Source organism: Augochlora pura, chromosome 11 (assembly GCF_028453695.1).
Source record: "Augochlora pura isolate Apur16 chromosome 11, APUR_v2.2.1, whole genome shotgun sequence".
In the NCBI taxonomy this organism is placed as follows: domain Eukaryota; kingdom Metazoa; phylum Arthropoda; class Insecta; order Hymenoptera; family Halictidae; genus Augochlora; species Augochlora pura.
In genome coordinates, this window is record NC_135782.1 from 8,990,785 (window position 1) to 9,014,947 (window position 24,163).

The 24,163-nt window shown below is 34.3% G+C and overlaps 1 protein-coding gene across 3 annotated transcripts in view; it reads left to right on the forward strand.

Annotated features, from left to right (window-relative positions):
• Cnn (phosphodiesterase 4D interacting protein centrosomin) overlaps positions 1-24,163 on the forward strand; it is a 54,621-nt gene that overhangs the window by 13,230 nt on the left and 17,228 nt on the right. For 2 of the 3 annotated variants that reach the window (XM_078194080.1, XM_078194079.1), the window contains exon 2: positions 4,870-4,928. In XM_078194080.1, the coding sequence (XP_078050206.1) occupies positions 4,870-4,928 (59 nt within the window). Of the gene's footprint in view, positions 1-4,869; positions 4,929-20,139; positions 20,362-24,163 lie in introns of those variants that run through there. The other variant, XM_078194081.1, reaches the window with a different exon arrangement.

Sequence of the window (24,163 nt, forward strand, 5' to 3'; positions counted from 1 at the left end):
TAGGATACACCCACGACTTGTCTTCGTATATGGAACACGACAACTCTTCCGTTTGCATGTTAACAAACACGTTATGAATTATGCAACGTTTCTTGATTCCGATCAACTGCTATTTTACGAAGTATCCAGTTGTTTTCCTTAGCTAACTAACAAGTTACTTAAATAACGTTGCAATCTGGATAGTCAAACGCAAGCTTTTTAGACAAACAACATTGAAGTTATCCACAGTTAATTGCAGTCTACTTGTTGTTTCAACAAAATTAAAAGCGAACTTTCTGTTATCATGCTAGTAACCAAATATACATATAGACAATTTTAAAGTTCTAATATTTAACTTTATCTCCATAAATGTTTATCTTGAAACCATGAATTGTTATAATGATGTCAACTGAATTCAACGAGATTTCATGACGTTTTTAAGAAAATAAAAATTGTTAAAATAAAATTGTTGCCGTGATCATTAGAGTGCCGATTTTTATGCCCAATCAAAATTGTTTGCATCGATTGCAAGAATTTGAAATTAACTAACAAGTTTATTCTTTCTTTAATCATTTTTCAATAAATTGAATAGATTCAATGCACTCGTATTGTAAAATTCTTTCGTTCTGTAATAATTTTCTTTTCTTTTTGTAATGACTTTAATAGATTATAGTTTCTCGAAAGATCAGGATTTGTCGGCTTCGCAGCGTGGTCCTATTTAGAAATCGCGAATCCATGTAATCCGTTCACCTTGCGGTTGCAAGTGTCTGCGTGTGTAATCGCGGACGTACTCTTTTCAGCGGCACCCTAACACCCGACTCTGATATATTAAGCGCAACCCTTACGTCCGCGTTTAACTAATCCGGATCTAGACTTCTCGGAATCTCGGTGCGTCTCAAAAGGAACGGCTGTCACGGAGGGGGCAAACGGTGACACGCGACCGACATTATTGTCGTTCACTTTACGACCGTGTTTAGGTTGGGCTACACAAAATCGTATTCTAACCGTGAAATTTGCATGAGCATCTACTGGCTCGGAAGTATGCTTCATTGACGGTAATTTTTGGTGGTAGGCTTGGAAAGAAAATAGAATGAAAGGATAAGAGATAAAGACGAACAACTAAAATTTTATTCGATACTGTTCAGTAAATATAATCAATTTATTCAGTTAACAATTTATCCAAATTAGATTTTATTCGTACAAGAATTGATTTTTAAAAATTATAGAATATAAAGTGTTAACGTTGCGTTAGAAAGTTTGTTACCTTTGGGTGGGTTGTTCATTGATGCATAGCATAAATGATGCTGCATAACTCAATATATTCTTATAAAATTACATAAAACAAACGCATTACCATTCCAATAATTCTTTCGTTCTGAGCCTATAACGAAAATCTAAAAAATGCTTTGTGTAGATTTCGGTAACTTATATGCATGCTGAAAGTTCCACCCGTTTTAAAGGATGTTCACATTTTAAATTAGCGACAAGGGTTAAAAAGCTTTTTGAATTAGTTCTCCGATGAAAGTGCTAATACCGATGTTCAAAGACTAAACCACGGGAAGAGGCGACACAACGTAGGGTGTTCCAGACAGCACGGGGCTCGCAAATAATAGCAGAACTCTTAGAACTTGTTAAGGCGAGACAACTCGACTGGAGGGACGTTATCCCCGTTAATTACTCATTTCACGTTTCAACACTGGCCCACAGGAATAGCGTTTGGATGAAATCTAAATTAAACCTTTCTGGAAATTCTGTATTTCCTTATTGCTCTCGCGCGGGTTGGAGTAGCCCGGCGTAATAAATCACCGGGATGTCACGCAAACGGTTTTACATCACGTCAACCCACCGTTCGTTAGAGCGATGAAATTCGCAATCAAAATCTGGGTCGTCTTTAATTATAACGAATCGCTTCTGAAGAATCGGAATCGCGGGCTAAGTGAAAACAAGCGGCCAGCTGGTGCGTAATCGGTTACTGCGAAATGCATCCCTCGTTTCACTGGGAACACCTTGGTCGTTCATCAATTAATTCAGTTCGTTAATATTTTGTGCACAATTGCTTAGACAACGATTACTTAGAGATCTTTTTTTTGCCTGATAATTACAAACGAAGTTGGTGGCTAATCTTGGCAAATTTTATTACAGATAAAGATAAGAAGGAACCAATTTCAAATATCTCATTTCGAATCGTTATTTTGAGTGCTGTTATTTGAAGGTACAAATATTATCGATACGTTTGAAATAATAACAATTTCAAATAATCAATTGTTTGGTTATTTTTTTAATGAGGCTTGTAGTCCCAGTGACATTGAAATCAGTGGAGACATGTTGGATTTTTCTTTTTATATTTTGTCGAATAGTTGGGCTTCTGTTAGATAGTTGATAGTATTTTTTTGATGCATCGCAGAAGTCAAAGCGATGTTTCAATTTAATCCATATTTGTTTCTTTGGTTCTGATATTTTCTGCACTGATGTAACAGGTGCTGTTCCATTTCAAATATAGCAAAAGAAGTGTAATCCTTAAAATAATATATAACGGAAAGATTCTTTAAAAAAAAAAACCTTTACATTGATTTGCTTTAAGCAAAACTCTCTCTTTTTAACATTATTTAAACTAAATGAAAAATTACAATTTACATTAAATCAGTAGGGGTGTATATTAATATACTTTTAGAGAGGGGTACATCTAACCCCTTGACATAACCTTGTGCCTTCCGAGATGCAATGCTAATCTGTTGAACAGGATTAGGGAAGATAGATTTTTGCAATAGTAAATTTCTTAGTAGGGATTTTTGTTCTTAAACTTGTTATTGTACCATGTATATGTACTTAATTTTATCAGTAAGACATTCATTATGTTTATATGTTACTAAAAATACTATGGATAACATAAGACGTTTAATTTCTGGTTAAATGACTTGAAATGTCATATATGATCCATATATATATATATTATAATTATACATATAATTTACTGATTCACTTTGTTTCCTTTAAAAAAAATACACTTTTTGAATATGGTATCTTTTAATGAAGTTTGTTGATACATTTTAAAAATTTCAGTATTGTATTTTGGAAACAGATTTTTGTTTACAGGGTATTTCTTAAAACTTTGAAACAACGTATTACATTATCATTGAGATACCAAAGTAATTTAATTTCGGTCGAGTGCATACTATTTCTTGTTGAACTAATAGATGTAGATTCATCATTAGTAACATAAGAATCTGATACGTTCGTAACGGTAACCATATTTCCATTTCCTGTACGTGGCCTCAATTTCATTAATTTGTTTTTAATGAGCGGTATTTCATTGTCTTCTTTATTTTGAGGTAACTGTGTAAATGAGTAATAAATGAAGTAACTCGAGTAACTTTCCATTTTCGACGACATATTGTTACAATAATGTAAAGGCTCCAAGTGCAAATAGTAAATAGTATTTTCTCATAATTTAAACATTTAATGACATAATATTTCCAAGTAATACTTTTTAGCGAATATGCTAATGTTTACTATTTTATATCAAATAATTTCGAATTTTCCGCAGCCTTGCTCTTGAATAGCAACGACATTGTCTAGGTTGCCGCCGACTGGGCTGATTAATCCCTTACGCACGCGTAAACTTCGTCCTTAGTGAAGCGATGTTTTGGTCTCAGACGGCCGTCGCTCTGGAAATAGACGGCAGCCTTCATCTTGATCCTTTTTAAAAGTTTTATCTAATTTGGTCTAGTTCGTAGTGTCTATTTCCTGTGGAATCAGGAGGCACAGCGTGCCTGCGCGCCATTCTCAGCCCTATACCTTAAAATAAAACGGTCCTCGAGCGCCGATAGCGCCCTTGCGTTACCGCTTCGCTAAAATGGAAGAAAAAGGTGTTTTGTCTCCCTCCGCTGTAATTTCCTTTTTCCATTGTTGCATTGCTGAACCATGAATACGCGTTTTATATTAATAGATCCATACGCTTGAGACACGAAGTCGTGGCTTGAGGGGACCTTCTACTTCGTGGTCGCGGAGATCGTTTGCTCTGCGAAGACAGAGTATATGCTTCTTCTGCTGAATTTTCATAACTTCGTGTAAAAAATTTGAGTGGAAGAGAAAGGAACAATGTGTGCAGAAGGTGAATGTGATTTTAGATTTTTGCGAAATCCATAACTTGGAACGCAAGCGTTTTTAAACTATTTGGAAACTCACGGATGCGAGGTTGTTAAAAATATATATTTTTGTTGATACAAAGTCAGATGCATTGATTAAACAATACAGTTTGAGGAATACTGATGTAAAATGCAGTATTAAGCTTGACATATTTAGAAATCTTTTTTCTGACTATTCCACGACTTATTGCATTTTCTACATACCTACTTAATAATGTAAAAATGATTTTATAACGTGATATAACAATTTTTAGCGACACCTCACAGTTCCCATTTGACAGCACAGGGTTAACAGTTTATACTTAGAAAATCCTTTAGGAGGATGCTTAAAATCAGAGTTTTTTAAATATGGTTTATACAACATTAAATATTTGATTTAGTATGATTCTTTGCTTTTTTATTTGTTTTTACTGGACGCTGCGCAACCTTCTACAAAATTATTAGCATCGCTTCTAAATGTGTAATATAAATGGAGTAAATAATGAAATTAATATTGCATAAAAATAGTAATTGCAAAATTATAAGAGAATAATTCTTCGTTAAGGTATGCTTCTTAGCGTTGAAATGATTCTGTAATGATTGATGTTCGTACAGTTACATGTTTCTTGTCATTTGGTACTTCTATACATATACCTCTTATTGTGACTTTAAATGCAATGATTGTTAGTCATGCATCTATCAAAATATTTCAATTTATACAATCGTCACAATCCAATATTTTAACATTATTTTTTTTCTGTTACAGCACCAACATGTCTTTGCAAGACATCACGATGAACTCGACAACAGTGGGTTCATCTCATGGTGAGTTCAGAAAATTATTTGTACTTTGTGATTATTATACTTTCTCAACTCATATATTTTTGTTTCATATGCAATCAAATTGTAATATAATGTGAACAGTCACTTGAACCGCGTATGCGTGTGATAATTTCTTGAATCGAGGTCAAATGTAAAGTTTAATTGCCTTATTATCACTCAAGATAATAACGTACCGATAGCTCTCTTATAGAAAGAATCCGTGTTTAGTAAGAATAGGTCCATGTTTGGTAGAATACCTAAGTAAAAGTATCATAGACAAGGTGGATTATGCATTAGTTGCTAGAATCCTTCTTTATTACTAATACACATAGTTGAGGAAAGAACGAGAATAAGATACAGCCCGATAATTTTGAAAGTAGTCTGTAATTACTCCTAGTAAAAGTATCTACATCTAGTATCTATTGTCATAATCTAACGAAAAGGTTTCTATACAACCATTTAAAACTGCAACTGTAAAATTTTGATTCTAGTAACTAGACTGCGAATCTTTATGTAAAATTAATTCTTTCGCCAATAATTTTAATAATAGATGTCGATTTTTTTTTAAACTGTGCAAGTTTATTAATCACCTTAAGAGCAGTTCTCTGATATTTTTATTATCGATCACAATTCATTTTTTCAGGATGAAAAAAGCCTTTATGCAAACAACCCTTTCTAAGGAGATATTATTAAAACGATGAAATTTATTTATCTAAATAAAAAGATTCGCCGTTACCAACATTTAGGGGAATTTGAATTTTTCCTCCTCTTTGAAAACCTCAACATAAATGAAGATGCGAATATTAAACTTATCGGACAACGTGGGTTGTAAATAATTTTAGCAATAATGGGGTCAATGTGATTGCTTACGCAATTGTATATATTCTTATGTCATTTGATGAAAATATATATTTGGCAAATAAACCACACGTTAGCAGATGACGCATCGGATGAACTGCAACGGTGGATGTGCAAACAGCACGTTCCGGCTAAAGTTATCTACAAATCACGTTGCCTGATGAGTTTAACATACACATCTTTATTTATGGTGAGTAGACTGCGCGGATTTTATGCGTTCTTGGCCAAAATAAGTAGGTCAAATACAAAAATTCTAAAGACTTTCACATTAAAATCTTTTTATATTGCCTGCAACATATTAAAATGATCGTAAGAGGAAAGACATCGTTAGATGAGAAAAAGCAGATTTAATCATCTCACAGTTATCTTAGACAATTTTTATTCCGCATAGAAATCCACAGTATAATAATGAAGTTTTCAATAAGATAAAAATTCAAATGATTTAAAATGATAACAATGGTGAACATTTCCATTGAAATAAAAACTGTTGTATTATTTTAATAATAATTCCGTAAAAAGCATAAAAAAACTATTAAAGTTTTAGTCTAACCATTTGTCCATATCTATTGCAGTTTTGAAGGTAAATACGAAAAGAGATATAAGGGTAGTTTTTATCCTGAAGAAAGGAATTATGACCGATAATAAAAACAGCTCAAAATTTCTGCCAAGGTTTAAAACAATCTTGTACAGTTCCAAAAAAATTTCCGATTACCGAATCGTCCTAATTAGTTTCGTTTAATTTCTCTGCTGTTTAAAATGATTAATTTATACATCGAGTTTTCTTAAATTCTCAAGTAAAGCTACTCATTATTCGTCTTGAATATCGTCTGCGTGCAATCCTTGCCGAGCAGAATGATATCTTCATCTCAGTAAATGATCCGTTAAAAGTTGCATTGTGTTTCGAAGATCAATAGAATGATTAACGTTTATTTATATCGCTAATCAAGATCGATCGATCATCGGTCTGGACCGGATACAATTTTACGGTCTATGACCGGGCAGGCCGCAGCGAACAAATCGCTTACGAGGATATACATATTTATTGCGTATAGTCCTGTCGCGAACAACCGTGTCACGTGCAGATGTCCCATTAGATTAGTTGATTGCTTAAACGCCAGGTCACCGATATTGGGGCTGACAATGGAACGATCAGTTACCTTCCTCTTTCCCTGGCGAAACTATCCTCATTGGTTATTTCCCTTAACCAATTGTTCCCCTATCGACGTGTCCAATGGAGGATGAAGGCTTCGTTATTCTACCGTGCTGATCTAGAAACGATTGTTACGCGTACTGGGTGGTTTATTGCTTTTAAAATGCCATGCGGTAAACAGTCGAAAAATCCTTCATTCAAGTGGTTTAACTTACATTTTTTTTATTGTGAGAAATAAAGACTGTTATTGTTTCCTATCATATTTTAACAAGTATGAATTTCGTGAAAAGTCAACATGTTGAAAATATAACTCACGCCTTTACATTTCTAAATCAGGTAGTTGATTTTTCGACAAAACAGGATAACTATTACCTGAATTAATTGCCTTAGAAATGCGATTTCTTGGAAAGGGACAAACTATATCCTGTGCATTTATTAAAATCACATTAAAAATCACATTAAAATTTTTAATAGATCTTTCTGTAAGATCTATGACAACTTATTGAAGTCTAATACGCATGAAAATGAAATGTAATTTGAATTAGATCCAAATTCAACTTTTTAAAAATATACAGTTTTGACTGCATTAAAAATTGGCTCCCTTCAAGCATCGCTTAAACATGTTCAAACCTCTGTCAGGTTACACAAAAACATACTGCCGGATTTCGGGGACTCTCCAGAATAGTTTTATGTAAAAATTATTCCCACAGCATTTGCGGTACAAAGCGAAAGAGAAATTCGGCAAGTTGAGAAGTTTGATTAATTTTCCAGAAATATATTTAGCGTATATTTATTTTGACCAACGGGGAAAGTGGAGTAATCGCCTTTGCGAAACGATACTCGCAAGTTCGTAGTACCTTTGAAATGAAAATAGCTTTGATGGTCGAAAGCACCCCGTTGTGAAGCTAGTAACGACGACTATATTACGCCATCTAATACAGTCTAGGAGAATTTGTACGCGGTGGCGTCTCGGCAATTGCATCTATCATGACGAAAACAGGGCAATGAACCTGCTTCCTCATGGTTACAGCTATTTTACGTCCACGCCAACGCGGCAGACGTAATCTAACGTTTGCAACCGGGGTGAGCAGAGTACAACCGAGTTGCTAGCGTTGACATTAACTTCGCTTATCGTACACAACTATGTCTCCTGTAATGATATCGATTAAATCGGCGTGACATCTATCGCTGTCATTTGACGGACGACCACCGTAGATTATAAGCTTTGATCGAGCAATAATATCGTCGACGATTACACGAGTCTAGGTAAGGACGTAGAACAGAGGCTCTTAGCGCGAAGAAATAGTGGCCAATGGCCAGGACCCGACTAGACTAGCCCACCTCTGTTTTATAGTAACGCATAAATTTGGCCCTAGGTAAATGAATCCGTGCCAGAACTGGCCGACGTTTTGCCCCGATTCTATCCGCGTTTCCGTGATCCGAGATCTATAGATACGATCAGAACTGGATAACGTGGTACTTCAAATGAAAAATAGTAAACAGATATTTCATTCTAGATCAAGCACGTATTTTGAAAATATTTGCAAATAATATTTCTGCCATGGTACGAAAAACGTGTATTCATTATAAACGTAAATTGCAAATATTATGATTTCTTATGTTATATCGTTTTATGATGCATTAATCATTTTCACAGGTTAAGAACTATGAAAGTAATTTTATTTATAAAATATTTTATTTCCCGTTTTTCATTATTAAAATAAAATATTTATTCGGCGGTTTACCTGTAGATTGTCATAATAAGCTGTTGTATTTTAAGTCTTCTATTTGTCTATCTTATTTTGTGTCCTATTTGAAATATTATTTTATTTGAATTATGAAGAATCTATTATCTAAGACAGTATTCTAAATATCCTATCTATAAATATTACCCAGCTTTGGATGTGATCGTTCGCGGCTGCCGTTCCATCTGCCAACGCTCACTGTTACTTGCTTTCCTCGCCGCGAAATACAACAGCTGGGAGCAGGATTCTTTTCAATTTCCCGACGCATGCTACAGCGAGCCTTTTGTTCTTGTTCCGCGATTTCGGAGTCTCGAGATCTTGATGATGCTCGGACGCTGGACCGGCGAGACGGTTTCATTTAGCGGCATTAATTAAATCCCACAGACTCCTCCTTGTGGTGTACCATCGGGAATTGGTACGGTATTGTGCCCGATGGATTTCGCGGATTCTGTTGTGCATCGGAAGTTTTAACGAATGGCTTTAAATAGGATCAATGCGATGCATTGTGATCTAGAGGTGTAGTAGACGATTCGAGGCGGAATGTTGTGGAGTTCGTTCCGCGCGCGTACGTGTGCACGTATTTTCGAAAATGATGATAGGATCGACTATTTGGTAGAGAATGTTGGAACCAAGTTGCCGTGAAAGTAGGAATGATAGACAGTTCGGGGCAGAATGTTGGCAGCGGACATGCATATTTTTGGGAAAGTAGAAATGATGGATAATCCGGGACGGAATGTTGGAACTATGCATGTTTTTAGAAACGGAGGAATGACGGAGTTGGAAATCATATTTATTGTTTTTAGATAGTAATTGCTAGACTGCGAAATAAAGATTTCTGCGTCAATTACAACGAGTGGAAGTCGACTAAGTAATCATTTTTTTTTTCTTGAATAATTTCGACAAGTTGACAATGTGAAATTCTTTTGTCCCTTTTGCTATTTTGTGTTTCACTTATTTTTGTTCTGAATGCATAAAATCCGCAGTCCAATAATTACTAGACTGCTGATTTTATTCACTTGTGATAAAAATGAATAGAAGAAATATACATAGAACAGTAGAAAGATCCAAAGAATTTAACGTTGAACATATCTTACTGGCTAAAATTTTAAATCTTAAATTAATTATAAACGATGATTTTATTCAACAAATGCAACTATTTGTTTAAAATTTCATTCTAGCTCGAATGTACACGTGCGAAATATGCGAAATCATACAAACGTCATAAGAATTAGAAAATATCATTTCCTTACTCTTCTCTTTAAAAAGTAATCCTTTTATTAACTTCACGTTCTATCCCCTGCTAGTAGTGTAAGTGCCATAATAGACCATGATGACTGAAAGTCAATGTCCACCGATAAGAATAGTGCGTCGAAGCGCCGTACGTCCGAAACAAAATTAATTAACTGTACGTCGTCGTGACACAGTTGACGAAAGGTTAATCTGCGCAAGTGCAAGGTGATTTCACTTGTTCAACTGTTTTGTAGACGATAGGTTGACTCTGACAGTAGTTTTCCATGACGTTCAAATGTTTACAGTTCACAGATATTGTGCGCATCGACGTTTTATTCGATTTTTAATGTTCCAATGAACTTACTCGGAGCAACATCCAGATTGCTCTCGTTATAATCATGGAGCCAGACATGTTTACGCGTGTAAAAATACTGTCGGGATATACGATGGTATTGGCGTTTTACAAGGTTTCGTTCGCGAAAAAGTTGGATAATTTTACAAACTTAACAATAAAAGTATAAAATCAGTCAAAATGACTATAGAAACGTTTCTACGTGCCAACTTTTGTGAAATGCCTTTAATTAAAATTTTTTAATAATTTTTGAGTTACTAATTCGTTATAATTCTTTGATTATTAATTTTTAATAATCAGTAATTATAACAGTTTGTACAAAAATTTTACGTAAAAAACTTTGGTTGATTCTAAAATTATTTTTGGCTGACGAAATTACTTCCTCGAGAACGCAACCTCTTAAAAAATTATAATTCTCTCCTACAGTTACAACATATTTTTACACGCGTGAACCTAATTATTATTAAATAGGAATTAACAATAATAATAATTCATAATTATCAAAGATATTTATTACAATTAGTTACTAAAATTTAGTAATCGAGGAATTAATAAATCTAAACATTACAAAGGACTATTCGAATTAATTATTAAGAAGTGTTATTAAAACTAATTACTAAAAAGAATTATTAAAGGCAATAATTAATAAAAATTCTACAGTTGAAATGACACGTGAAGATTATTTTCGTACACAACGATGCGAAGCTACGCGATAGTGAATTTATTTTATAAATATGTTGTGGTCAAGACGCAAATAGAAGCAAGTGCCAATGCGGAAATAGAAAATTGAGGATGCCATATCCTTTCAGACGCCATTCGTGAAACGTAAATCAAGATTATCTTCGACGGAAGATATTGAAATGAATGCAAGCGCAGATATCGGGCAAGACAGGAAACGCTATAAGGAAGACGAACCAACATCTGGGGCTTCCGCCTTAGTTTCGATTTCTGCTCCATATTCTAAGAACGCTACGCATTGCTGCAGAGGATCAAAGACGAGAGCGTCGGCAATAATAAAATATATTTTGGAGAAGCAACTCGGGTCTGCCAATTTGCTATGGATCAATAGTGGCAAACGCATTCTCCAATGTCTCTGACCCTACGAAAGGGCCATACCACGTGGAATCAGGCGCGTCTGGAAATATCTACCGTTTTAGATTTTGGTCGAATTTGAAATCGTTGTACTGTTGTACTAGTCAGCGTTGTATACGCAATCGTCGAGCGATTTTTCAAAATTTTAAAGATTGTTCATTACACTCGGCTTTCTTCCTTTTGTCAATCCTCACATATATAAAGATTATGTATCGCATGAAAAGAAACATAAAATTACTTATTATAAATAGGAGAGAAATGAATAAGTTTTCCAGCAAAACGTTCAATACGTATAGGCCATGCTGAGACTGTTAAAACTAACCGATAAAAATGAACTTCTCGATGTTTACAGTAGAAGCATTAGTCATTTGACATACGCTACAACGTAATGCTATTTGTTTTAAATAAATGTAAAATTTTCACACGGAACACTATTGAAAAATTGACGAAGTTAAAACGATTTGAAGTGAACGTTGCAACGGCGTAAGTATTGCGCGACGCTTTGGGCGGCCAAAGCACGGTTCAAGCATAAAGCTGCACGCCTCAAATAACTTTTAAATTATACATCTATTTGAAAACTGTTAAATTAAAAAGTTGCAAGTTTCAAGGAGAGCGATTGTGATATAGAGAACAAGGAGATATCTGTTACAATATTTAAAGCAGTACAAAGAATTACGATCGTCGGAGCTGAAAGGGCTTTTTGTGCTTGAGAAAAGGTGTTTTTCGCGATCTCAAATTACAGGAAGCGGTGGTCCATTTATTTCGGTGGGTCCGCGACAAGATGAGTCGGGGATACGACGTGTCGTGGCTCTGTCTTGTATTTATTTCGAGAGCCTGTTTGCTCCTCCGCGTCGCGACGCCGTTATTCGCGCGCATTTCGACGCTCTCTTCCACGAGATACTATCTGACAAATATCGGCACACCGGCTGCATTGTCCAATCGGGCGGGCCGTTTGTTGCTACAGCTGGTTCGGCTCTTGCCTATCGTCTAAACTTTCCCGTGCAGATCGGTATGCGAAATTTGTATTGAATACCAAAGCTCCCTCTGAAACACTCGGCGATCCTGGTCGAGCTAACTTTTCGCCATCAGCGCGGGAATCTCGAAATGGTTCCGCATAACTGCGGTCGAACAGTATCGTCCTCATTATCACATTTATTCAAACTTAATGGCCATTTAACACGTTAAATGCTGAACGTCAGCTATGAAGATTCAGACGATATCAAATTTTGAATCCATCTGCATTTTCAAGCGCGATAATCTGCGCGCGACTATTGTCAACGTCGAATTTCAACAGGTGGGTTGAACATAAAAATCAATCTCGTGAATAGGTGTTTATTTGCCACCCGATATGAGTTAATTGTGCAGGTGAGCGACAATTTATTTTGTCTTCTCCGATCGTTTGACCCAGTTGAATCGAGTCAGGGTAAGTGTGTCAATTACTTTGTCACCCCCTGGTTACTGTCTCCTTGTAATAATTTTACTTATATTTAGCAACAACATTATTAAATCAAAGATATTGAATTTTTTAAATAAAAGACCTATAAAATGAGGAAACTAATTTCTTTTTCTGATAACGATTTAATGTGTTCCTGTTTTGATTTTGCTAAAAAAGTTGACAAACACTTTGCAAGCAAAGACGAAGAAATACTAAATAATGATTTTCATATAAATTTTTATTTTAAGTAATTCAGTCACTAACATCTCATGAAGAGTAAACGTATTCTATACCTCTGTTGGTTAATAAAATATATTTATAAAAAGGTTAATTCGTGGACGTGTAATTATTATTCCCATAACACTATGATAATAATCGAAATTAACAATTATATTCGTTTAAATTACTAATCACAATTAACGTTTGAAGTTACAATTACCGATTGAACTATAATTGAACTATTCATTGCAATTAATGATTAAGATATTACTGTTATTTATTAATTGGAACTATCGATTAAGTTATGGTGTTGCGTTTTATGGTTGAATTTGGCGTATCTTCGTTGTCGTCAATTGGCTTCTGTCCGTCTTTTGCAATGTTCTGTCTGTCTTCAACTCGATTATTTTGTAATTTATTAGGAATAGAATTTTGTGGTATTTTCTAATTGGACGGAGGCGTGTTTGTGATTTACGTTGAAGAGTAGGGCAGAATCTGTAGGGTAGATGTGGGAGTTTCCAAGTCATAAAGTAATTAAACACTTCGGAGTGCGTTACGTCTCATCAGGTATAAATTTATTAGTGTTGTCATAGCGCGGTCACACTTCAACTTTTCCAATGGCAAAAGGAATACTCTTTCATGATTTAGGTCTTATCATGGATACCTGAGAAATATTATAGCTTACAACATCCTTCAAAATCATTGGGAAAACCGAGTGATAAAACTTTAATTATTGGGTCAGAAATGACTCACCTGGCTTTGAGAGTATTCGCTACGGAAAAATTAATCACGCGTTAACAAGCTACAAAATGCATTTAGTAAACTAACAACTGTTTAAGTTTGTAATATTTAAGCGCCAGGTATCTATGTATGTAGGTAAATCTCAGCGTCCAGCAGAATAACGACCGCGGCGTAAAGTTAGAATTAATAGTTCTTCTTCAGACCGCAACCACCGTTTCATTTTCATTTATACTTTGACATGATTGGGAACGAGCCAGCCGCCTACATGTCTACTAAAACCTGCTGCTTTTATAGCTGAATGATAATTCAGTCGCGAATGCTATTTTTACGTATTAACGCACGTGTTGGGGACGATAAACTCTATTCTTCAAAGTCCTCTACTCTAATTAACTAAGTAGTGTTTCCGCAATGCTTGAGCTCCGATAATAATAGATAACATAAATTATGGAAATTCCTGAGATTTCAATATCTTTGAACTATTTTGTCAGATTTTTTGTTCAGCTTTGGCTGTTGATATGATGATAATCGGTAGATTGGTGGTTCCTTACGCAAAATAAAACGAACAAAATTTAAATAAATATAATTTCTAAATAATATTATGGAATTCCTCTTCACAATTTTATATTTCAACTAGTCATTTTTATGGTAAATGTATCTAATGCTAATTATGATTAAATTATGATATTTATCAACGTGTCTGATTGAGCATTTCTATTTATTTTATTACATCTACTTTAGGAAGTTACTTAACAACGCAGTAAAACTTTAATTTCTTGTATTATACAGTAAGGATCTGTTTTTTATTTTTTAAAATACAATTTTTTATATCTTAAATTCCTTTTACACTGTTGAGAGATTATATTATTTTGAGGTGGTTTAAAAACATGCTTATCCGGTTGTTTATTTAGCAACGAGAAGATAAATGTTCTTAATGAAGTTTCAGTGAACGTGGAGCGATATAATTCTGCAATAAAAACAAATATGTATCGATTATTCCATTAATATTATCGCATATTGAAAATAATGTCTTTTTCTTACATTGAATGGAGATTCTCAAACCAGAATATATTTTTTAAAATATTTTGGATATTTCACGAAAATTCGTTTGGCTAAATATATTCAAATACAATTGAATTGGATTCTATTGTTTCGTTGATTATTTCCATTTTTTTGGCTATGTATAAGTCGCTATGTATAAATGAGATTCCGTCGCATACCGACGTTAAATAAATACACGAAGTTGGCAAAGCACAGAAATAGCTTTTAATGTATCTCCTTGGTTTCGTCATTAATTTGCAATATTATCTCGAATTTCGTTGTCGCCGCCGTTCGCGATACGCTATGGACCTAAGATTAGAGGAAACTGGCGCCCATGTCGGACAAATGGACGCGCAAGCTAAAGAAAATAGAAAGACAAAAGTGTCATAATTTGTCGCGTACTTGTTTCTAATTCTAGGAGTCTTGAGTACCCAAGAGTATCAGGTACGCAACAGAAGTATATACGATCAAAGCGTTATACAGTACGTGAACATTGGCTGAGCAATCACCTCAAGAAATTTTCTCATAGTAATTACTAGACTGCGAATTTTTATGCAAAATAAAAATTATCTACATTTTGCGCGAGACATACGATGCAATATAATTCGGTTTCTTTCTTAAATAATTTTAATAATATCAAATTAATACATCATCATCCTTAGGTGCTTTTTTTAGTATATTTTTAATAGAGACGTAATTTGAAAATATTAATTGTAATAGATTTTGTATAAAAAATTAAAACAGATTTTATATAGAAAATTAAGATATAATAGATTTTTAATAAAATGAAATATGAGTGTGATATCAGTTATAATAAATTTTTAACATAATACTATATTTAATTACAATTAATTCTTATTACAGAAAATTGTAAGAAAGTTTTAATAGAAATTTATATTATAATTAATTTTAAATAGGGGTGAAATTATGTTTTATTTTTTATTTAAAATTTAATCATAATGGATTTTTACTGTAAATCTGAATTATGAAATATTTACCATAGAAAAATAAATTATAGTAGACTGTTTTTTTTTATTTATCCATTCTTATCATAAATGCATAATATCTGTAGTGTAGTGAATTTTGAAGTTTTGAATTTTTCTACCAGTCCAAGTGAAACTTAGACTTTATAACTATATTAGCATAAAAATAAAACCTATTCTGAACCATTACGATCAGTTTTATCTTGTAGCGTAGCAGCTAACCTGATCAAAAGGTGTTGTCTTACGGTTTGAAAATCTCAGGTATCGTATATTTTCCGCGAGTCTTGCAGGCTTCATAATATTGCGCAATGCTATTGATCCTCTAAACTGTATAACATATAGATGTGTATATTGAACGTTTAGGCAGCGTTTGGTAAGTCAAGTTAGAAACGAAAGTTGATTACACTGAACAGCTTTCTAGGTTCTTGATAAGCAACGTTCCAAACAGAGTCGACATAACATCGTCGAAGAAAATCCCTAGGGAAACCAATCATTTCTGTGCAACATCAAAGTTATAAAGTGTAAATATACTATAATTTAACATAACTATACTACAACTTAACTCTTTGCGCTTCAAGAATTTTAGTTTTTGTTGCAAAATGATGCAACGTTTCAAAGTAATTATTCCACTGGAATAGCATTTGGTATAAGATTGTATTCATTCAGATCACACAAAACAAAATTTATTCATTTTGACAGCACCATAATCGTCAGTAAAATTATGTTACCTAAGAGGGCACGAAAAATGAAATAACATAATTTATTCCCTGAAACATCAAACGAATGTTTTAATTATCACAAATATATTTTTATAGGAATGTACAATTAATTTTGTCCTCTTATGTAAAATTAATTTAAGCTTGGTAAAAGTATTACAATTTCAAATATTCATTTACAATTATCGAGAAGGTACTTTGATACTGTAAGCTTTCAGTTCAACCTAGAACAATTTTATTGTACACATCAATAAAATTGTAATTCAACACTGTACATAATTACTAGACTGCGGATTTTATGCAATTATGGCAATGTTGAATAGTGCCACGTTGATATGGTAGAATGATTAAAAGAATTGCAATGTATTATTTTGAATCTATTAAAATGATTAAAGTATTAATGAACTTGCTATTTAGTTTCTATTTCTTGCAATTAACCGAGACGATTCTTATTTCGATTAGCATGAATAGCATCGTCTGGTGGGACAGAACAAATAGAAAAGGTATACTCGATTCTACAAGTGCGTCGATAATTCAGCAGCCGGTCAAGAGGTTAAAATTACGCTCACAGATTTCATCCTAATCGAAAGGGATTATTGTTCCAATTGGCTCTGAATCGGCGTCTATTTTCCGGTGGAATGGCCGGCACAGGCGAATTCTTTAAAACCGCTATCGATCACAGATGTCCCGGCGTGCTCGAACACGGACTCTCGATGACACGCTCGCTACCAAAGGGTAGCAAACGTGTCGCAACGGTGCGAGAGCGGTGCATGCGACCCGAAATAACCGCGATGCCTGACCGGTCTTCTTGACATGTCGCCTAACATTTAATAGACCAATGCTGGCCTGGCCCAGAGATTACAATCGCGTGCGCGCGGTCGTGTTAGCGCCGAATTTTCTGATTTAATTACAGAGTCAGGTCGGTCGGGCAGACACCGAGAAACTGGAGAGAGAGTGACCTGCCAAAATAAAGACAGTCGGAACTCTCCGTTCTGGCCTAAATGTGTCATCTATAAATACGCGAGCTCCGGCTCGCTGTTCGCCCCTAGTCGGTGGACTCTGGCACCGTGTAGCTTCCACCGATCCCTGAATCGCGGAAAACCAGCCGATCGATGACCGGAAACGCTGGATCACGAACCACCTTTCCAGTCAGGCGAATATGGTCTAACCCGCAGACGTTTAATGGCTATTAAACTTTCCTGATAGTTCCGCGGACGGTCTTTACTTCGTGTGAAAGCCTTCGCTCCAAGTTGGAGCTGAGTGGTTGACAGACAATTTTCTTTGAGATACGGGGATTGATTTTGAACGTAGCAAAACTTCTTCTTAAGGAGGTAGCCTCAAATAAAAGGTTAAGGCTAACTGTTCCGGTCGTTAATATGAAAAATGGCAAGATTGGATTTATTCAGATTTTTTCCAATTTTTATATTAATATCTGTTTGGGTGAATCAATTTATTTAAGGTCTCCTATTGGAAGCGTCGTTATAATTGAACCGTCAGTTGAATCAGTCATTTGACCGGCTATGATATGGTTAGTGTTAAATGAGGATCATTTACTGTAATTTTTGTATAAGATATGATGATTATGATATAAGAATGTAGATTGTAATAGAACAAGTAAATAAAAGAAGAGCGACAAATAATAAAACAGGTTGTACAGGCTTTATGGAAAAGTACAGTTGCAAAAAGAAACGAGGGAATTAATCGAAGAGAAAACAGAGTTGGAACAGAAAATGGTTAATAATACTAAATATGAGACGTAAAATGGAAAATGTAATTTCACAGTTTAGATTAAATTTATAATGTTGATATTGTATGTGTATTTTATAGCATATATTAACAATATTCTTATTAACAAATGTAGAAGAATGAAAGAGAACATTATTGAAAGTTATAATAATAAAAAACATAACGGTTCTGTACAATTAAGGATATGCATAAATATATTGTTTATTTGAATAGATACTTTATTACGTACTTTATTATTTTATTCGTATTACCCTTAATTCATTTCAAATAAATATTTTAAAACTTATTAGAATATAAGCATCATCTATCAAACACTAGTAGAAATATTCAACAATAACACTTCCTAGTTATAATAAAATCGATAATAATTCTATAGTCCCGGAAAATCGTTCCATAATACGTACATCTACTTTAACGTTAATCATTGAGAAAATTTTCCCATGCGTATCCTTTGATCATGCATACACTTTTTGTCGTTACACTTTATCAACGTTTACAGAAATAATACATTTTGTTCTCCATGAATTTCTCTGTCGACTATGTTGATTAGTATTACTTCAGGCTAACTCAATCTTAAACCAATGAGTATCAGTAATTCAAAGCAAAATTACATATCGAATCCTGGCTTCGAATTCAGCGAAAAAAAAATCCATAAGAATCGGTGTAAATTAAAAATAATATTTTCTGTTACAAAAATCGTGTTTATCAGTGTTCTTGGTAGGATTGGTATTGAAAAGCATTTGTTAGATCAGTTTTCATATCAAGCAAACAGCGATGATTACAAAGATCTATAATGGTTCTCTGAGACAAGCTACGGGATACAAAAACGGTCTCCATAAAGACAATAATTTATGATGCCAGAGACTGAGACACGTGCAGTGCGCTGCGCACAGGAACCTTATCCGGTTGTGAAACTGAAGTGGAAAGAGGAACCGTCCACCATTTCCCTCATAACTATAACCATAAGAGGGAAGTGCACGTAAGATGGATAGGACGATTTCCTGCAATCGATCCAACATCTCGGCTAGGAATAGAGCCCACATCCTGCACATGTTGCGCGCTTGTGACTGCCAGTAATTTTCGAAGAGGACACACGGATTTAAATCGCTTTTACAATCGATCTATCGTTCTGAGGCACTTTGGGATATTTTGCAGTGATTTAGGTATATCAATCAAAGAATACGCTTCTCTAACGCATATGTTTTCTTCTCTCACTCGGAAGAATAAATTTCGCATACTACTCCAGGCAAAAAGTATTCAAATAATTTTTAGAACTCGAGTAACTTAACACGTTGACCACGGCTTGACCCACCGGTGGGTCATACGTGTCAGACCCGTGCGCGGCGTACATTTGCTTATTTTGTTTGCATTTCACAAAATAGTTACTTTATAATGTAAATTACCCTAATATTATTTCCCATCCCTTTAATATTAAATAATGTCTTTAACATTTAAAAATATTAAAGTCATCCACCGCAGTTTTAAGAAAGTTATTGTATTTTAAACGGTGTTCGAATACTTTTCCCAGTGATAGTATAAGAATCTTTGAAAAATGTGATCAGTTAGCCGAAACAGTCGCCAATGATCAAGCAGATGATACGACATAAAATACTGAACAAAAAACAAGATTTTCATAAAAAAAAAGTTCGACGCGTTCACGCGAAAGTAACACACGACTGTGTTTATATCGTCGAACGTTGGATCCGGCGCACCCGATTTTCGTAAAGTTTTGCAGATGCGATTTTTCCGGCGAGGAGACCCGTTGCTTCACGTGGCCGTGGTTCGGCGAATCCTTGAAACATCTGACTGTATCTACAAGACGTGCGATATATGCCCGGTATATAATTTTAACTGCAGGTTATTGCGATGTAAACTTTGGCGCTGCTCTGCCGTTCTCCGTCGCGTCAGTTGGTGTTTGTGCAGTCGCCGCGGAAAGATCTACGAAATCGAGAGCCACCGCGAACGTTTTCCATTCGTAGCATTTAGGTTTCGGCGCAAGCTGCGGTTATAGTCTGCAAAATGTGATCGCATGAGTGTGTTCCACGTGGTATGGGATGCGGTAGGTCACGCTCGCAGGCTTCGACCTTAACCGAGAACACCCAGGACAGACAGACAGAAGATCAAGACATGTTCGGTACGATCTGCTATTTTAATCACTAATGTGTGAATTTGTTTACGAAAAATGTATTTTATGTTGTTAACGGAAATAGAAGAATAGAGATCTCTGAGTACACGTGTCCATTTATTCCGAAAAAAATGGTAACTTATTTATCAATGGGATGAACTCTTAGAATAAGATCGAATAATAAGTAGCATACAAAAACAAAAAAGAGAAAAAAATACGAACAAGAAAAATAATTTATGATACCGTGATAATAATGGGCAGAGTTCTTGATTTCATGCTTTATCAGTGCTCAAACATGTTCATATAGTTATGATAAAGTATTTGTACGATTTTAAGGATAATTTACTTGAAAACGTTGTCTTAATACTTTAAGAGCACAATAACAATAAATGGGTGTGCTAGAGTAGAGACGAAATTTGGTGTTACATAAGTTGCTCCGTCGATAAGATCAGTGTTGCATTTGAGATTATATTACATTCTCTTCTAGGAATGATCACTTCTGATCGATCACTAAAGTTTATTGATAGAAACAAATTTCATGACAATCTGTTCACAGTAATTTACATTATAAATAAATTTCATATATATTTCAGCTCAACAACTATGTAGTTCTATAATAACGCTGTTTGCGCATAAACAAGTGCACAGATGCTTTGGTACCTCTCACCAAATCTTTATTTAAAAATAGCAGCTTCATTCCCTCACACTGGCTACGCACGTGATCGATACATAAGGCGATGAATAGACTACAGATCTTTCTGTAAAATAAAAGTTTTCTACAAGAAACAGAAGAATAACAGAAATTCTATTTTTTCTTTAATAGTCTTAAATTCATATGACAATTTCATAGTTTTAAATTTAACTTTCTCATTTCTGTCATAATCGCATAAAATTTAGAATTTAATTGTTAACACTAGATTTACGGAGTACTAAAAGCAGCGGTTTTATATTGGTTTATAAAAGTAACGATTTATTCTGATTTTGAACGAGCGTTACTCTAATATTTGCCGGAAGTAACATGTATATTGAATAAATAAGCCATAAATGTATCTTTATAATTTGAATAATAGTACATTAACAAATCAGTGACTTGTCGCTTTTACAAATTCCGTAAATCTAGTGTTAATGATCCTTTCACAAAATAATTCTACATGCCGAAGATGAAAGCCTCGCGTCAGTTTCATCATCGCAATACGAATTTCGATAATCGAGTCGCCGAAATCTGGTCGATGGAAGCGCGGGGAGTACCATGCGAAAGTTAGATTTACCTTGAAGCGTTGATCCGAGCCTGTCGAACTTGCAAACTCGTTCGAACCAGTTTCGGCTAACCAAGTGCCAAGTGTCGTGATCTAGTCACAACACGCTCTGAAGCATCTACAGTCTGGCTTATGTGTTTAGACGGCTAGGAGACACTGTTTTGTACATAATTAAACTATACAACATCGCCCTGCTCAAAGCATCTTCAAAAGGTTGTTCCCGCTCTGCATAATCAGCGCTCCAAGTTCAGAAGTTCGAGCAATTCAATGCAAATACCAGTGCACTGCTGCTACTTAAATAGTCAATCTACTGCTCCCTCAACAACCAGACGAGGCTTTGTTTTATTAAGGACCTATTCCAGTGTGGAGTACGTGTGTTTTTAATTTTGTTAGGGAATCTTTCGCAAAGAAACTATTATAACATTTGCAGTCAATTATTTTACATTTGCAAACAATATTTTAACGACTTCTTAAAATTATTTGGAACAGCAAACAGTTACGATTAGTGGTAGTAGTAGTAGTAGTTGCACGTAGTCCCTGTTAAAAAAGGGTGTTTCACGACTTATTGATTTTTACATGTTCTGTTAAACTTCGGAGGACTAAAAAACATAGAAGAAAATACAAACTTTTGATCAATTCTAGTAGGAGCTGTGATTAAATATGTACTGAATGCGTACTTAAAATTTTTAATCAATTGGTCAAGTAGGTTTTGAGATATCATGGTCACCATTCTGAAAACTTTCGAGAAAAATGTCTTTAATGTTTAGAATATCGATAATGACATAATGTCATCGCGTCTTTCAAACAAGCATAAGTTTGTTAATTTTAGAAGTTCCGGAGAATAATCTCTGAAACTATATCCTTTAAAAATATGTAAAAAATAAAATTGCTTTTTTTAAACATTCGCACTAGAACTACCCCTTTGAAGTCCCTGATGCTAATAATATCTGTTCATATTTCCAATCATCCTAAACTTGAAACGTATGGAAGGCTGAAGCGAAGCAGAGTGTCCATTTGCTGGAGTCCTTTTTTAGGAAGCAAGCTAGCGGTTGTAGCTTTAGCTCCTCGCGCAAGATGCCACTTTACTAACGAGCTTGTAAGAGACTCTCGTCCACAAAGGCCTTATTAAACACGTCCACTGTCCCGTGTATCGTATGCGATGCATAATGTTCTGTATCGCTACTTAGCCTACATCATGTGGGATGCATCGTATTTAGTGTACGGCTATAATCAATAAACTGCGGATCCTTATGCAAAATAAACATGTTCCAGCACGATCGCAACACACGAGAATTAAATAAAATCTTGTTTTTATTCCTTATAATTTTTAATCGGTCGAAAACAATTAAACAGCGCTGTTTAATATTTTTACTGTATTTATTTCGTTGTATTCGACCATACTCTTGTCACAAATACATAAAATCCGCGGTCTGGTAATCAGTATTGAATGACTTTCATTTAAGGCGAACGAGGTGTGTCTATGAAACAGTGTGACCATTGTTTTATAATTTTTGTGTATAAATGAAGTATAGGTATTATTATACTCTATTGTGAAGCCATTACTTCATCAAGGATGTTACTTTTAAAGTTGTTAACTTGGAACAATTTGTTACATAATTTGTCACTAATAGAATCAATATTCAATCGAATAAAAATTTGTCTCGCTAAAGATTAATTCCAATAAAATTTTGTTCGACGTTATCAAATAAGTATTTAATTCGAATAAAATTTATCAAATAAGTATTTCATCGAATAAAAATTCTTTTATTTATTATTTTACTAAAGAATTATTTAAATAATACATTATTCGAATGAAGTATCATTTGAATAAATAGATAGAATAAAATATTTGATTAAAAGAAATTCATTCAAATAATAAATTCATAAAAAATAATTATCTTAGATAAATATTTATTCGATACACTCTGAATAATGTCCAACACTGCTTGACACGACTTGAAATTTCTATTGCGTATCCAGTAGACATATCTCAGTTAGTTTCTTAGCTGTGCCGCAGCTAGTTATTAGTCTCGTTACTTTTTATAGGGCTTGAATCAAACTGTTAACATTTTCAATTGGTTCTGATGCAACAGTTATGAATCCAATGAAACTTTTATTTCATATATGCACGATTAGAACATTTTTACTTCTTCGCATATGGGAAAATGTTGCAGTTATATAGTGACAGTTACTTTGCTCTGAAAAAGTTAAAGTGTAAGTTTCTTTGTTTGCAACGTGTCTGTTTCAAATTTTTATATTCGATGAAACGAACTCTTGTAAAATGTGAATTATAAATTGTTTTCAAACAAATTATAAATTGTTTCCAAAAGAACTATAAACTGTTTTGAAACAGATTATAAATTATTTTCAAATAAACTATAAGTCGTTTACAAACAAACAGTAAATTGTTTTCAAGCGAACTATTTTGATACGAACTTTCGAATATCCTAATACTTTCAAAATTTACCGTTTATTATACAAAATAGTGGAGAAATTTAATTCAAAAAGCCATTGCGAAGTCAACTAGATGTAGCAGTTTACAATATTCTTCTCAA